Below are 14,686 nucleotides of genomic sequence, written 5' to 3' on the forward strand. Positions count from 1 at the left end.
GGATGGCATGTTCGGCACCCGGATTATGGGATTCCAGGGACGAACACTAATATTGGGTGCGCCTGGACCGACCAACAGCTTCCCAATAAGGAAATTTGCCAAGATGTAGGATTAGAGTAAGATTATCGTAGCTTGCATTTCTGCGTACCCCGTAGCGTTGCATGATCCTTCGGCATATCACAATTGGTCAGATGGTCTTTTATTGAAGCTCTTAAGGGCAACTTGAGAAGGGCCGACTTCGGGAAGCGTGGGAGCCTGGACTGTCCGCGTGTTGGACGCGTGGTGGGCAATATCCGCATATCATGCATGTCTTTCATTGAACCAAGTCGCGGCGGTCAGATCATCTTGGTTGGTAGACTCGCGCCTCGGCTGTTGCCCGCCTCGTTCTTGGACCTCGACCTTCCTCTAGTTCTCTCGGCCTCGCGGTGGAAACTCCAGTCGAGAGAGCATCACATCGATCGCCATCGGCTCGTCGTGATAATGATGATGGGCCTCAAAACTCTTTTCCTTGTTGTGGCAGCCGCAGGACTTGTCCAAGCGCAGACGGCGTCGACACCACCGGGGCCTACCTTCACCGGCTCACCATCCACCTGCAACAAGTGGTACGTGATTGCCGATGGCGACAACTGCGGCACCGTTGAGGCCAAGTTTGGCATCACCCACACCCAGTTCATCGCATGGAACCCGGCCGTGTCAAACGACTGCTTGACCAACTTCTGGCTCGGCCAGGCGTACTGTGTCGGTTTAGGCACCGCTGCGTCTACAACGACGACAACAACAACGACGTCAAGTTCTGCCAGCACTTCATTGCCCGGCGCGACGACCCCGCCAGGGCCTACGTTCACCGGGTCCCCGTCCAACTGCAACAGATGGTATCTCATCGTGGACGGCGATAACTGCGGCACCGTCGAGGCCAAGTTCGGCATCACCCACGCCCAGTTCATTGCCTGGAACCCGGCTGTGTCCGACGACTGTGTGACCAATTTCTGGCTCGGCCAGGCGTATTGTGTCGGTCTGGGGCCCCTGGTGACCTCTACTACCAGCTTGAGTAGCACGTCCAGCTCATCCTCTATTACCGTCATCACCGCGACCACACCATACTCAACCCGCTATCCCGTCACCAACCAGACCATCACCCGGCCATCTTCCAGCGATGCCTGGCCGCCGAGCAAGACACAGGCCGGCCAGCCAAGCTACTGCAACAACTGGCACTTTGTCGAAGGCGGCCAGACGTGCAGCAACATCATAGGTCTCTACTCCACCTGGATGTCGACCGACGACTTTTACGCCTGGAACCCGGCTGTCGGCCAGGACTGCTCGGGCCTGTACGTGTACTACTGGGTGTGCGTGGGCATCCGGCCGCAGACGCAAATCTCGCTGCCGTACGAGACGGGCAACGCAACGGTTGAGCTGCCGCCCTACTTCACCTGGACGCCCGAGCCCATACCGACGGACCCGCCCGACTTTGCGGTGCCGACGCCGACGCACGGCCCGCTGCCGGACAACTGCGTGGCGTACTTTCAGGCCCGCGACGGCGACAGGTGCACCAGCGTCGTCAAGGAGTACCCCATGGTGACAGAGCAACAGTTCCTGGCCTGGCACCCCTTTCTCAGCGGCAACTGCGACGGCCTCTGGGTGGGATACTGGTACTGTGGTGTGGCCTTTGCCGCCGACGAGCTGCCCATGCCGCCGACCGTCACAGCCAAGCCGTCGCCCGTCCCCACGGGCACCACGTCCAACTGCGCCGCCTGGTACCTTGCCACGGGCGCCGACACGTGCGCCTTGATCACCCAGATCTTCGGCACCTTCTCCGAAGCCGACTTTATTGGCTGGAACCCGTCCGTGGGGAGCGGATGCTCCGGCATCGTGATGGACACGTACTATTGCGTCGGCGTCCCGGGCACCCCGACGACGCGTACCACGCCCATCTCGCAGCCGACCGCGCCCCCGGCCGAGAACCTCCCGACCCAGGAGGGCATCGCGTCCGACTGCGCCAGCTTCTGGCTCGTCTCGAGCGCCGACACGTGCACCTCCATCGCCTCCCAGAGCAGCATCACCCTGGCCGACTTCAAGGCCTGGAACCCGGCTGTCGGCGACGCGTGCGACGGCCTCAAGTCCGACTTTTACGTCTGCGTCGGGCGGGTGGCCGGCACGGGCTCGTCGTCGTCGGCCGCCGTGCCCGGCACCACTACAAGCAGCACCACGACATCGTCGACCGTCGTGTCCAGCACCACTACAAGCAGCGGGGCCGGCGCGACGCCCACGCCAATTCAGAGCGGCATGGTGAGTGGGTGCAAGGAGTTCTACTTTGTGAAGTCCGGCGACGGGTGCTGGGCCATTGCCAACGACCACGGCATCGCTCTTAGGTAAGTCTCTCCTCGTCCTGGCGACTCTCCCTCTCTCTGGGCGAGAAAGCGCAATGTCCTAAAATCGGATATCTGGCTAACCACACCACCCATGACAGCGACTTCTACCTCTGGAATCCCGCCGTGAACAACGGGGGTGAGTGCGCTGGGCTTTGGCCGGACGTGTACGTGTGTGTCGGGGTGTAGTGGTTTTAACCCCACGTAATGAGATATTGTTATTAGTTGTAATTAGGCAAACCATAAAATTGCGATTTTCAAAGATGATAAAGAGAGAGAGAGAGAGAGAGGGAGAGCTCCTAGAGATCGTCTTGTCTCTTTACTTCTTCTTTCTCCATTGCTTGTCTTGCATCACGTAAAGGCCATATCCACATGGTTCCCGTAGCTGGACGAGCGCCGCGCGTTGCCCTCGTGGTCCCAATGCAGGTCACTTTCCTCGCCTTCCTTGATGTAGTAGTAATCCGAGTCGCCAATGGCATACCGCAGCCAACTGCCCTTGCCGTCGCCCCATTCGTCTCCTCGCCGCTCTTCCTCGAGGCCGAGCCCTTTGAGGTCACGAAACACGTTTGACGGTAGCTCGACCACCACCTGTTTTTCCAGCTGCGGCGCGAGGGGCGCCAAGGCGGCGGCGAACGGCCGCAGCAGCAAGCGGTCGATTTCTGGCAGGCGACTGGCCGGACGCACGAGCGGGTCGTTGTAGAGCTGTCCCGAGAAGGAGATGACGAGGGAGCGCAGGTTCGGGAAGGCAACCAGTAGGCTGGCCAAGTTCGGGACCAGCCGCATCCTGTCCTTGTCGCTGTCGCGCGAAAGCGGTGGCAGGGACACGTCTCCGAAGAGCAGGACCTCCCACCGCAACTCGAGCGACCCTATCATGGCCAGACGCTGCGGGAGGAGCAGGCGTGGACCGATGTCGGGGCTAGACAGAGCGTCCAGCAGTTCCCGGCTCTCGAGAATAAACGTGTTGGTCGCGTACAGCACTTCGGCGCCCTCGACGTAGGCCTGCCGGCACGCGCGCAGCCAGCCCAATGCGCCGACCGCACAATCACACGTGCCCCTGTTTTTTACCTTCATGGCGTCGGTGGCGGGCCCTGTCGGCCACAGCTGACACATCACGGCCTGGCCACGGAGGCAGGCGTCGCGGTGCGGCCACATATACGGAGAAACGCCGCGCGCTGTGAAGCGGCGCTCCATGGCTGACCCGTGAGGGAGCAGACGGTGGCACACGCAACCATACCAGCGCCACTCCCACTCCCAACTCTTCTTGGCCTTGGCCAAGAAACTCGCAGATTTTAGAGTCTCAGTCGTCTCACCCGGGACGTCCCGCGGCACGACAATGCGAGACCAGCTGAGGGGCGCCGCCCCGCGGCCGTGCTCGTACGGGGCCTCGGAGAACTCCCCCGTGTTCACCCGTTGCCCGCGCGGCGCGAGTCGCAGGTCCAGGTGGAGCGTGCGCTCTCCGAAAGCGGCCACGAGAACGTGACGGCGCAGCTCCGGCGATAGGCGGGCGAATGTACCAAGCGCGGCGACAAGGCTGTCGCCAGTAGTAGCAGTGGTAGTCGCAGTGGGCGTGATCGGCCGCGTTCGCTGGGCAGGAAGAAGAGGGAGAGGTGGTGGTGGCCGCTCCGAGGATTCTACTTCCTGGTCGCTACGCTGTTGCTTTCGGCCTCGAAATTTGTCTACCAAGCGACGCATCCTCAAACTTCTTGCTAGTGATAGTTGAAACTTGACGGATTGTTTGATGGGTACACAGTGGGATGAAGGCTCATTGCTTGTTGAGATCCAATTATGAAGTGAGGAACTGTGTAGGAAACGCGTTTCCAATTGGAGTGCTTTGCTGACATAAATAAGCCGTAAGAGGTAGGTCGCATAGTCACGTGCCACAGATACGACAGAATCTTTAGATAAAACTGTTTGTTAATGATGATTGAATTTATGTGCTGGATACAATTTTGTGTTTTATTGTTTAAAACTTTTCTTTAGCAAGGAGGTCTTCACACTGCTGAAATATTGGAATTAGGGGTTATGCAGAACAATAATACTTTAACTCTTTGCTTGAGGATGATATTCCGTTTATGAATTACCAAACTGTATTAAATATGAATAGGTAATATGACGGTCGAATGGAACCACTGTCACTTATGTGTTGCAACTGTATTAATATAGCCTCTTGTGATAGGAAGGGGAATACAGACAGCTTCAGTGATGGTAGGGACGGTCAACTCTCCAGACAGGATGCACACATCATTTCCGTTCCTCAAAAGGCCATTGTAAGCGCTGCCGGCGATTGAGGAAGAAAGTCGATCAATTTACAAGGTGCCCAAGTTGTAAGTCGTTATCAGCTACCTAGATTTCCACGCTTTTATTCGGCAGCATCACCGTCTGCGCTGGAAACTGACAAATAACCTCGTCTGCCGGACCTCCTGCCATATCCTGGTACCCCTACGAATTAAACCGTCATTCTTGAGCTCAAAATCTTCCAGAATTCATGAAGCATAAGGATTAACTTACGAAGGAGAACGTTCACCCCTGCCAAATGGCTTCATCAGCCGTTGGTAAGTGTCATCTTCTATTTTGTGAATTTTACTGGCGAACAGGGCTGGAGCAGCGTTACACTCGCAATCTTCCTCGGAATAAACACACCCAGTACCATACTAATATTTCAGAATGCCTTTCGAGATTCCCCCCGAAACCTTTATAGGCGAAAGCGACTTTTTCTAATTGATAACAAGGAGACATTCTGACACTTTCATATTGGTGCCCGGAACTATTTTAGACGCAAGTGAGTGCCTCGCTGATTTTAAGCGATCAATGCGGATAAGCTGATTTGACAATTCTGGCCTACTTAGATTTGAGATTCGTTCTTGCGCGGCTTCGCTGGAACTTTGATAAAAAACTTCACGTCAAGGAGCAAAACTGGGTAAAAGAGCAGAAAGATGGCACAAAGGTCCGTTGAAAGTGTGACTGATGCCAGAAAGATGACTCAAAAGTTGACTCAGAAGTATTAATAGTCTGGATTTGCAACGAAACAAGTACATTTTGGGCAGCAGTGGGTGATTTAGTATACTGTCATGACTACACCGAGGACGGTGTGGCGCGGTGTGGCGCGCGCGTGGCTGTGGATGACTAAGCGTCTTGGCCTGAACTTGTTCCTCTGCAAGCGCAACCCTTTTGCAGAATAATCAGCCACTTTTGCGAATAAGAACCTCGCTATTACGCTCCTGGATCGTCGTATATACTTCTTTTTCGACAGATTTCGCTTTATTCATTTTTTATTCTCAGTTCGGCTTTCTCCTTAATTCCACGTCATTCTTCATATACCTTCCTTGCCACCCGCTACCTTACGTAAGGTTTGATAGTGTTGGAATATGCTACCTGAGAGATTGCTTGATAGTCTTCATTCACATTCTAGCTTCTTAAAACCCGTCAAAGATTTTACTATATCAAAGTTCACATCTTGCTGAAACTTTGTTACAAAACCTTTTCGCGGATCATCGTAGGGATAACTCGATGTGGTCTTGGCACTAGCAGTGGTTAGTAAGCTGAGATTGCTCCCGCCCGTGACAAATCTAGGATGAGATTATGCACTACGCATTTTCACTATGCCTTCTTGCGATCAATCAATTGGGACAGCTGAATTTTAGGCCTAATACGGATGGCAGTAGGCAAAAGCAGGGAAAATCAATTCTCATGGGCCCCTTGAGAAAGGGTTGGGTACTTATTCCCGTCGTAAACGAAGGACTTTTGAGTCCGCTGGGTGGACCAAACCCTGAATGCGGGGGAAGAGAGCAGTGCAGGGGCACAATGTCCTCCAGGCCGGCGGATAATGCCGACAGTCAACAAGTTCCTCATAATTTTCAGCAATTGCGAAAATACATCACCTTTGCCAGCCAGGTAGGGGACGCCGAAAAGTATAAAATTCCAGTCGACACAACTATCAATAACGCGGGTATGTTGGCAAAATAACAGTCCCTTCGTGTACGTCAAATGATTGTGTATTAGTACTTTTGAAAAAGGTCATATCTGGACTTGGATACTCCCATGTTGATTTTGGCAGCTACGTAGTGGCAGCTGAGCTTCTCATAAAGCCTCGCCGGCATCCACTGCCACCAACTCCGACGTATTCCATCATCGGTCCAGAGGGTGCCTTTGGGATTCCCCGATAACGGAATCATCCCGGGATGTTGACGAGTTCATGTCGCTCAAGGTTCTTGGACTCCAACAATACGCGCACAGCTTTCGTCGTCCTCACTGATAGGGCATCTAGGCCTTTTAACTACCAGCACTTTTGTGTGGGGCGAGGGGGGCAAGCGGCTGAGTATGGCTGATACGATAACGAAGCCGAGATACGAGCTGCGCCCTAGACTCGACGCTAACTCGTACTCTATTTTTCTTTACGCGTTTTCGGGTGAGATGTAAAGTCTCTACATCGTTTTCGGTTGGCCGGTGTTAGATTACGACCTAATTGTGGATAAATGAGCATTTGACACCAAGCCGCGCTGTTATCTTCTTATTAATACTAAGATTCTTAGTATATTAACCCCAAATCTACGGAAGATCCGGCAAGACGGAAAGCAACCTACCCTGATTTGCAATGTTTGGCAGAGGCTTCTGAGCGGCGCAGCGCACATAGTCTACACTAGCGCGACTAAGCCTCGCTTCCATCGCTGGATTTCCCCGAGTAACCATCGTAGGTCGCTTGTTATCGAACGTGGATTTGTACGGTAATGGGTGTCTCTCAAGTCAATCTCAAGTATCTATATAGAATCCATGGCCCTCTCCTGATTCTGGAAAACTCATCTACTTGCGTTACAACCAAACAGTGAAACCGATCGAGACCGCTCTTTTGCCCATCCGAACCCGCATAATTTTGTTTTCAGTACTTACCTTATCGCACACCTATTTGATAATGTCGGATAACGAAAAAAAGCACGACTTCTACAAGTACGACCCGTCTACTGCTCTCGCAGCGGTTGCAGCGGTTTTGTTCGCCCTGTCCAGCGCTGTTCACTTATTTCAGTTGGTCCGGAAAAAAACGTGGTATTTCGTTCCGTTTTTGTGCGGATGTGTTTGTGAGTTCACTTCTGCTCTTTTACCATCACATGTGGACAGACCGATGCTAATCACTTGTTGTCGTCCGCAGTGGAAACCATCGGTTATGTCGCACGCACAGTGAATGCCTCCAAGACACCAGATTGGACTCTTGTGGTTTATATTATCGAGACCCTTTTCATTCTTCTGGCCCCGGCTCTGTTGGCTGCATCCATCTACATGGTGTTGGGTCGTATTATTCAACTCCTTGAGGCTGGACATCTATCATGGGTGCCTCCTAGATGGTTAACCAAGCTCTTCGTGGCCGGAGATGTCCTTTCCTTTATCACACAACTTGCTGGTAAGCTATCTTTCTCTCTTTTCTTAGTTCATCTTCAAATATCCTAAAGGTGCATGCAACACTGTGACATGACTGCCCTGCTGACCCATGGTACAGGAGGCGGAATCCTCGCTTCAGCAAAGACCGCGAAAACGAACGACTTGGGCAAGTACGTTATTCTTGTTGGTCTCGCCATCCAGATCATATTCTTCGGCTTCTTCTTCATCGTTACAATTGCATTTCATCGACGCATCATCCGAGAGCCGACGACCGTCAGCAGACACACAGATATTCCCTGGCGGTCCTACATCCTCGTCCTCTACACTGTTTCGGCTTTGATTCTAGTGAGGTCGGTTTTTAGGGTTGCCGAATACGCCATGGGAAAAGACGGCGAGCTCATGAGCAAGGAGATCTACATCTACATCTTTGATTCTTTGCTCATCTTCATCTGCGTCGTCATCTTTAACATATGGCACCCAAGCCGCGTTGTCTCGACATACACGAGAGCGAAGACACCAAGCGAAACACAGATGCAGGATCTCGGGCCATAGATGCGACGAGATAGCAGTCGACAGAAGCGAAGGACCACGATGCCTCTGTTACTACGAGCTATTTGGGAAGCATATGGCTGGTAATAGCACAGTTTTCGCTGTGGTGGAATTGAGTTGGTTTCTGACAACTGGCAAAAAGCCCGTAGCTCTGCTATACAACGCTACCACCCCTCTGGAAACATGTGTGGATGGGCCGGGATACTTCGTTATAATGGAATTACGATGGCTCATGTGTAGGACACGACTGACTGAGGAATAAGTCGAGAAGATCGTATAGTTGCGAACAGCCATTACAGAGCCTAAATAAAATAGAAATTAAATTCCACAAAAAGTGAGCCAACCTGTTCGACTAGCATGACGAACCGAGCATTCAAAGCACCGACGGAAAAAATGGGGGGTGGGGGCGTTGTCTGCAAATTGATTTAGAATCTATGGAGAAGCACACTAAAACTTGCAGAAGAGCGTTTTAATAGCCAAATCCGTTTCTTTCATACTGAGACAGCCTATATACATGCTCAATGAGCGATATGATGGTGTGGCTAGACCATTACTCCACAGGTCAAGGCTAGACGCTATTTACATGTAAGTAGGTTTGCCTCAGCAGGAAAACAGAAATCTCCATTTACACCCGCCATCGCCCCCCTCCCCCCGCTCCAAACCACACACAAACAGCAAGTGAGAAAACTGGCAGTTAAACTCATTCCCCCCCTCATAGAGTTAGGCAAGGAACGCAGCGATACCGATCGCGACGGAAAGGGCTGCAACCCCGCCGGGAAATAGTCCACTACCAGCCCCGGTTGGAACTGGAACTGGCTGGCTGGACGTAGTGTTGGTGGGATAGGCCGGAACGGGGGTGGTTGCAACGGCAGCAACGGTCTGAAGCAACTGCGGTGTCGTTGTGTATTTCATAAGATCCGTTGCGAAAGAGATGCTGGAGAAAGGTAGGCTCGAGACAGAAGACGCGTTGGGGAAAGCGAGCCGCTCAGATGCTGGCGCAGACGGCTTAAAAGAGGATCGATCAAAATCTCCTGGGCTCAACACACTGAGAAAAGGGCGAGTTAGAACAGCACATTCTGTTTATAATGAGTGCCATCGACTAACCTGTCAATCACGTGGGCGATACCGTTATATAGTATAGTGTTGGGAAATGTGATTCTCGCGTTGTTCACCCAGGCGGATCCGTCCGGTAAAACTGTGAAAACCAGGTTGGTGCCTTGAAGGGATGGGACTGTAACATTACCCAAGGACGGCGAGAAGATGACATTGTTGGGAATAATATGATAACGAAGGACTTCCTGGAGCGTCTCAATGTCTGCCGACTCAAGAATGGAGCCGATTGAGTCAAAGGCTGCGTCAGTGGGCACAAATATGGTGTAGTCGGAGATATTAAGACCTTGAACGTCGGCCCCAGTCTCGCCGAACGCGAAGTTTAGGTGGGCGGTCTCCAGCGCAGCGTTCATGGCGAGGTAACCCGATCGGAACGTAAAGAGCTGGAACGGAGCACCAAATGAAAAGACCGTATCGACCTTATGGATTGTGATGCCCTTGCCGAGGGTGATGTCCTGTTTGTTGAGTTAGTGCACCGTAAGATATATAGAGGGGTAATGTGACAATAAGTGGAACCACTGTCGCGCATGTATCGCAACTGTGTGTATATAACCTCTCGTGACAGGAAGGGAAATACGGACAGCTTCAGTGACGGTAGAGACGGTCAGCTCTCCAGACAGGATGCACACATCATCCCCGTTCCTTACGAGCCCATTGTAGGCGCCACCAGTGAAATTGGAGAACGGCTGGCGATCAGTAATGTATGAGTCGTCGAGCAAGGTCTGGGCGAATGTCGGAACATCGGTTATGACATTTGATGGGTATACTCCCTTGAAGACGTGGTTCGCAAGAAGAGCTCCAATTGCGATGGTGTTGTTGCGAAGTTCAATGGCTTCACCCTCCGGGATGTCTCTTGGCACGTTTGCAAAAGCCTGGTTGGTTGGTGCCATGATAGTGATGTTGGAGGCCGAGGAGAGCGTGTCTGCAAGGCCATCGACGAGACTGACAAGCTCAAGCAGAGTACTGAGGTCATCCTGGGAGGCGAGAAGCGCAGCAAGGTCACCTTGGGCAAGGCAGGAGCCAGACAACAGCATAAAGGGCCAGAGCGATGGACGCATGATGAAGAGATTCAGAAACGTAGCGGCGGGCTTGCTAACACAGATAGTTCAGAGAAGGAAGAATGAAGCGTGCAATGCGATACTGTAGTTATTATCTCACAAGTTGACGAGTTTGCGACATTGTCTTTTATACATCGGAATTCGGATCAGCGCTGCGCGAATGAACCTCAGCCTTCTATGAATCCCATCTAAGTTGTGGATAATCGTGACGACCAGCTAATTACTCCAAATCGAGGGAAACCCAACGGATCTGGCATTTTCCACAGATCTCGTTACTCTAAGCATCATTAATCCTCACGACCCATGATGCCCAGATCTGCACAGCCCTTGGCCTAGACACGCGGACACCAATCACCGGAGGCACTTCCAGAAGCGAAGACAGCCAAGAACTATGACATTCGGGCGACGCTAATATTGTGCTGTTACGAACGTCTTTTTAAGCTTAGTTCGGCCCAAAATTCCGTCGGGCGACGCTAGTACAGTGGGGGTACGAACGCCTGTTTTAGCCTAGTTCGCTCTAAGGATTCGTCCATTCGTGGTTCTATGTGGCGCGGACAGAATGTGTGGCTTGCTCGTAATTAGGTGCCTTCTGGAAGAAGTAAGAGCTTTGTTCGAAAGTCAGGCTTGTTAGTTCTCGCATCGAACAATTGTTTTGCTGGGCACTCGTTGGAGATTGAACCACCAACTTCCATCTTGAACACCTTGATCAAGCATGTCCGTAGATCCCAGTGGACTGGTGGGATCAGTGGACTGGTGGTGAAGGTCCTGCATTATGTACAACCATCTTGGCAGTACGGGCCATCTGGCCGCTCGCCCCAGTCCGTGGAGCAGGTCAACAGAGTTCTTTGCAACACTCACCACTGCTCGAACGAAAATATGCTCGGTGCCTATAAAATCCAGAAGGCTTTACTAGAAGTCTATTTTGCTGACGAGTTTCTTGCACCTGATGGCTGAAGCTAGAGTTGGGCGCCGCCCAGTGGTTCGTCGCACTTTTCTTATAACCTGCCTGCCCAGTTAGCATGCCAGTTGTTGATCGGTGCACAACGGCGTGCGAGGTACAGTCACTTGTTTACAGTAAGCTCCTGATTTCTTTCTCCGTCCAACGCTGTGGTTGAGCTCGGTGGCTAACGACGAATGGAAGTGTCAGGTTGGCCTGGTTGGTGTATCTCACAAAGGGCCATTGCGGGAGTGTTGGTATTCTACAACTTTTACCTAGCAATCGGTTCACCACGCGTCTGTCGATATCATTTGGGCGTAAGCAATCCCGAGACTCATCTCATGTGCGAATTTCAATACGCAAATTAACGGCTTCTGCAAATCGTTCACGCTTCCCCCATATCAGCCAGCCAGTCATCTGGATTAAGAAATGCTGCACTCTCTCGAGCAAAATGTCTTACTTAGCCAGTCCCAAAGATGCCTGAACGCGAATGTACTCAGAGTAGCGTCATGCTGACACCATGGAGACGTAATCTTATAGTCCGTGTTAGTTGGCTCAGTATAAGCCCACCATGGGCATGTTTTATATTACCTCTGCCTCTCAAAGTGAGGCTGTTCCGCCCTAGAGTCTTGTAGCTTAATAGAGATGATGTGATCTAGAACCCAAAGTTGGACTTGAGTGATCTTGCGAATTAAATAACCTTGGTACACCCACTTTAGGGTACAGTACAATAGGGGAGAAACAGGCAAGTCGGAACTTGGTGTCTCTTCATTAGTTACTTGCACGAGTCTATTGTACCGAAACATGTATTTGCATTCTCTACCTCATAACTAAGTTTCCATGAAAACAAAGATATTCTAATTGCCTGTGCAAGGTATAGCTTAAGAGTTTACGCCTTGTTGCCACACTATGTTCGGTAGACCGCCCTCGTAAAATATCAAAGCACTTAATCAATCGTTTCACGTGGGATACCAACTCCTAGAATCCAAATGTTAGTTGTATATCTTATCAAATACTGGTCGCGAGGCGCTCATACAAAGAAGAGTAACTTACCTAATTCTCTAGAAGCTCTTAGCACTTGTGGCGGCCGTTGTAGCGGCCAATATCAATGCACTCATCAGGGAACCAACCCCTGGAGCACTGGCAAAAGCCAAAGGCAACGCCGCCGGCAATGTTGTCGCACGGCAGCGCGCAGCGGTTGCCAGGACCGCCGTCGGTGCCAGCCCTACCGCACGATGCAAAGCCCGAGGCGCAGAACCTGTCTTGGAACCAGGTGTTCACGTCGCCGGCCCCCTCCTGTGCCTCTCTGTAGTTGAGTCGGTTTAGAGTGGACTCATCTCTCTTGGCATCGGTGGGGATGCCGGCAGCGGGAACGAGGGAGGCCATGGCGCTGATGGCGAGAGTGATAGTGGCGAAGAACTGCATTGTGATGTTTGCTTGATGGTGTTGCGGTGTATGATTGATCGGAAGCTGGGGTTGCTACAGTAGCGAATGTAAAGAGTGAAAGTATTGATTGAAGTGAATGTAGAATGAAACTGTTGGAGTGAGTGATGAGATTTGAATATTGGCGAAGAAATCTTCGTCTTTATATTCGAAGAATTCGTCCTTCGCCTGCTTCTTTCTGTTCATAATACAAACATTTCGTTGGCAAGACGCCTAGCGCTGAGAGCTGTATAAGCTACATGAGACAGAAAGTACAATATTTAGCTCTAGCCTATCGCATCAGTCTGTGAGACGTGATAGATTAAGCCAAGCCTCCGTTCCTCCCCACCACGGCAGTGCTCGCACCAGAGCCTTCCAGCAGGCCATACGCCAAGTGCGGGTTTCACTTACACCATAATTGCGTTCATCTAAGAGGCTTCAACAGGACCTCATTTATTGTGATCACTTTCGGATCAAGACTGTCGCTGCCAAGTCTGCCTTTTACAAAAACCTCGCCTTGGAAACCTGAATACAGTATCGCGCGTAATCACAATGTCAAGTTTGTTTTCCGTAGATAGTATTCCGCACGAGAGCGTCACGGCTCTCGATTTAAGTTCAAGTATAGAGTTTTAACTACCCGGGCTCAGTCGCACGTTTATCGGGGCATATGCCCAATAAAAGTGCGTCTTTGATATGACAACCGCGCAGGGTCTGTGAACGATCGTGAAGTGTACCGTGACTGCGGTAATAGCATCCGTATAGGGTAAGGCGCTGGGTTATGGGGCGCGGGCTGTCTGCAGTTCATAGCGCCCGGCCAGTTTGCACCGGTTTGACCTGTTCGGATGGGAAAAGCCCAATCCGGCCTTGACTCTAAGTATATCGGTTTCAGAGTCATCCAGTCTCCCTGTTAAGCAAGCCACCCCCGCCTTGCACTTAGAGCGGAAAGAGCCGTTACTCAAGTTGAGGCGATATTGGATATTCCTTGTGGTCGATCGGTAAGGCAGACTAGAATTACTCTGCGCTTTATCGCAGACGACTCTGGCTGTGCTAGCGACTACTACCGATCTCGCATGCAAGTTCGTTAAAGACAGACATAGGAGAATGATACGGTAATTTCAATACCGCCGATATCGGCGAGTAATTCAACGCTGCTGTGGTAGAGACCAATGCCTCCGTCGGGGATCGACGGCCGCCTGGGGGAGAAGGATTTGCTGCCGATAGTGGCCGCCACATCGGCAGATCTAAGAACAGCCGAATATAATATTTTGTCCTACCTTATTGGAGAAGGCTGGAATTAAGGTTGAAGTTCAATGAAGATTTACCACTTTCCCTCTAGATGCCGTTGTTGGCATCGCAGATACCCGTACGGGTGATAAATCGAGGTAAATTAATGCGGTAAACTGGTTGTATTCTGTTGTGGAGAAAGTAGAAAGGTTGGTAGCTGCGGTAATGGTGAAGCTATAGCTGTTGGCAGCCCGGAGGTTGGATCTCCGTGTTGCGCTGCCGGCTGCTGCTGCTGCTGACAGCCTGCCCGTATTCTAGCCAGGCAATCCAACAGCCGTTAAAGCATGGTTGTGCAATCGTGAGTCGCCAAAGTCGTTGCATGAGATATTCTGAAGATTTCTGAAGTGAATTAGTATTAAATGTTTTTTTGACTGAAAAGTATTCATCACTTATTCTGGCAGGTTACATCTGGCATATACCCACTGATAATGCGGTGATATCGCAATAACCTCGTTACCAAGAATTTTTGCACCGCAGAGTTACTGACGATGACAACCTAGATAACCCTGGATGAAGACTGCTCCACTTTCTTCCGTTTCTCACTGGACGAAATCATGCTTATGTCATCCCCTTGTTCTCAACTCTATTGGTCGTCT

At 51.4% G+C, this 14,686-nt stretch overlaps 5 protein-coding genes across 5 annotated transcripts; 2 read left to right on the forward strand and 3 right to left on the reverse strand.

The window, feature by feature from the left end:
• Positions 1-306: 306 nt before the first annotated feature.
• EsH8_V_000980 (LysM peptidoglycan-binding domain-containing protein) lies at positions 307-2,370 on the forward strand (the record flags this gene model as incomplete). Its single annotated transcript, XM_083273496.1, has 1 exon — positions 307-2,370. One exon carries the CDS (start codon positions 307-309, stop codon positions 2,368-2,370), a length of 2,064 nt encoding a protein of 687 aa, XP_083126211.1.
• A 344-nt stretch (positions 2,371-2,714) lies between these two features.
• Positions 2,715-4,055, reverse strand: EsH8_V_000981 (uncharacterized protein; the record flags this gene model as incomplete). The annotated part of the gene is made up of 1 exon (XM_083273497.1): positions 2,715-4,055. One exon carries the CDS (start codon positions 4,053-4,055, stop codon positions 2,715-2,717), a length of 1,341 nt encoding a protein of 446 aa, XP_083126212.1.
• A 3,750-nt stretch (positions 4,056-7,805) lies between these two features.
• Positions 7,806-8,282, forward strand: EsH8_V_000982 (uncharacterized protein; the record flags this gene model as incomplete). Its single annotated transcript, XM_083273498.1, has 1 exon — positions 7,806-8,282. The coding sequence occupies one exon, from the start codon at positions 7,806-7,808 to the stop codon at positions 8,280-8,282; it is 477 nt and encodes a 158-aa protein (XP_083126213.1).
• Positions 8,283-8,999: 717 nt separating this feature from the next.
• Positions 9,000-10,447, reverse strand: EsH8_V_000983 (uncharacterized protein; the record flags this gene model as incomplete). Its single annotated transcript, XM_083273499.1, has 3 exons — positions 9,000-9,324; positions 9,384-9,844; positions 9,971-10,447. The coding sequence occupies 3 exons, from the start codon at positions 10,445-10,447 to the stop codon at positions 9,000-9,002; spliced, it is 1,263 nt and encodes a 420-aa protein (XP_083126214.1).
• Positions 10,448-12,455: 2,008 nt separating this feature from the next.
• On the reverse strand, positions 12,456-12,809 carry EsH8_V_000984 (uncharacterized protein; the record flags this gene model as incomplete). Its single annotated transcript, XM_083273500.1, has 1 exon — positions 12,456-12,809. The coding sequence occupies one exon, from the start codon at positions 12,807-12,809 to the stop codon at positions 12,456-12,458; it is 354 nt and encodes a 117-aa protein (XP_083126215.1).
• Positions 12,810-14,686: the final 1,877 nt, after the last annotated feature.

Source organism: Colletotrichum jinshuiense, chromosome 5 (genome assembly GCF_051148585.1).
Source record: "Colletotrichum jinshuiense chromosome 5, complete sequence".
Lineage (NCBI taxonomy): Eukaryota > Fungi > Ascomycota > Sordariomycetes > Glomerellales > Glomerellaceae > Colletotrichum > Colletotrichum jinshuiense.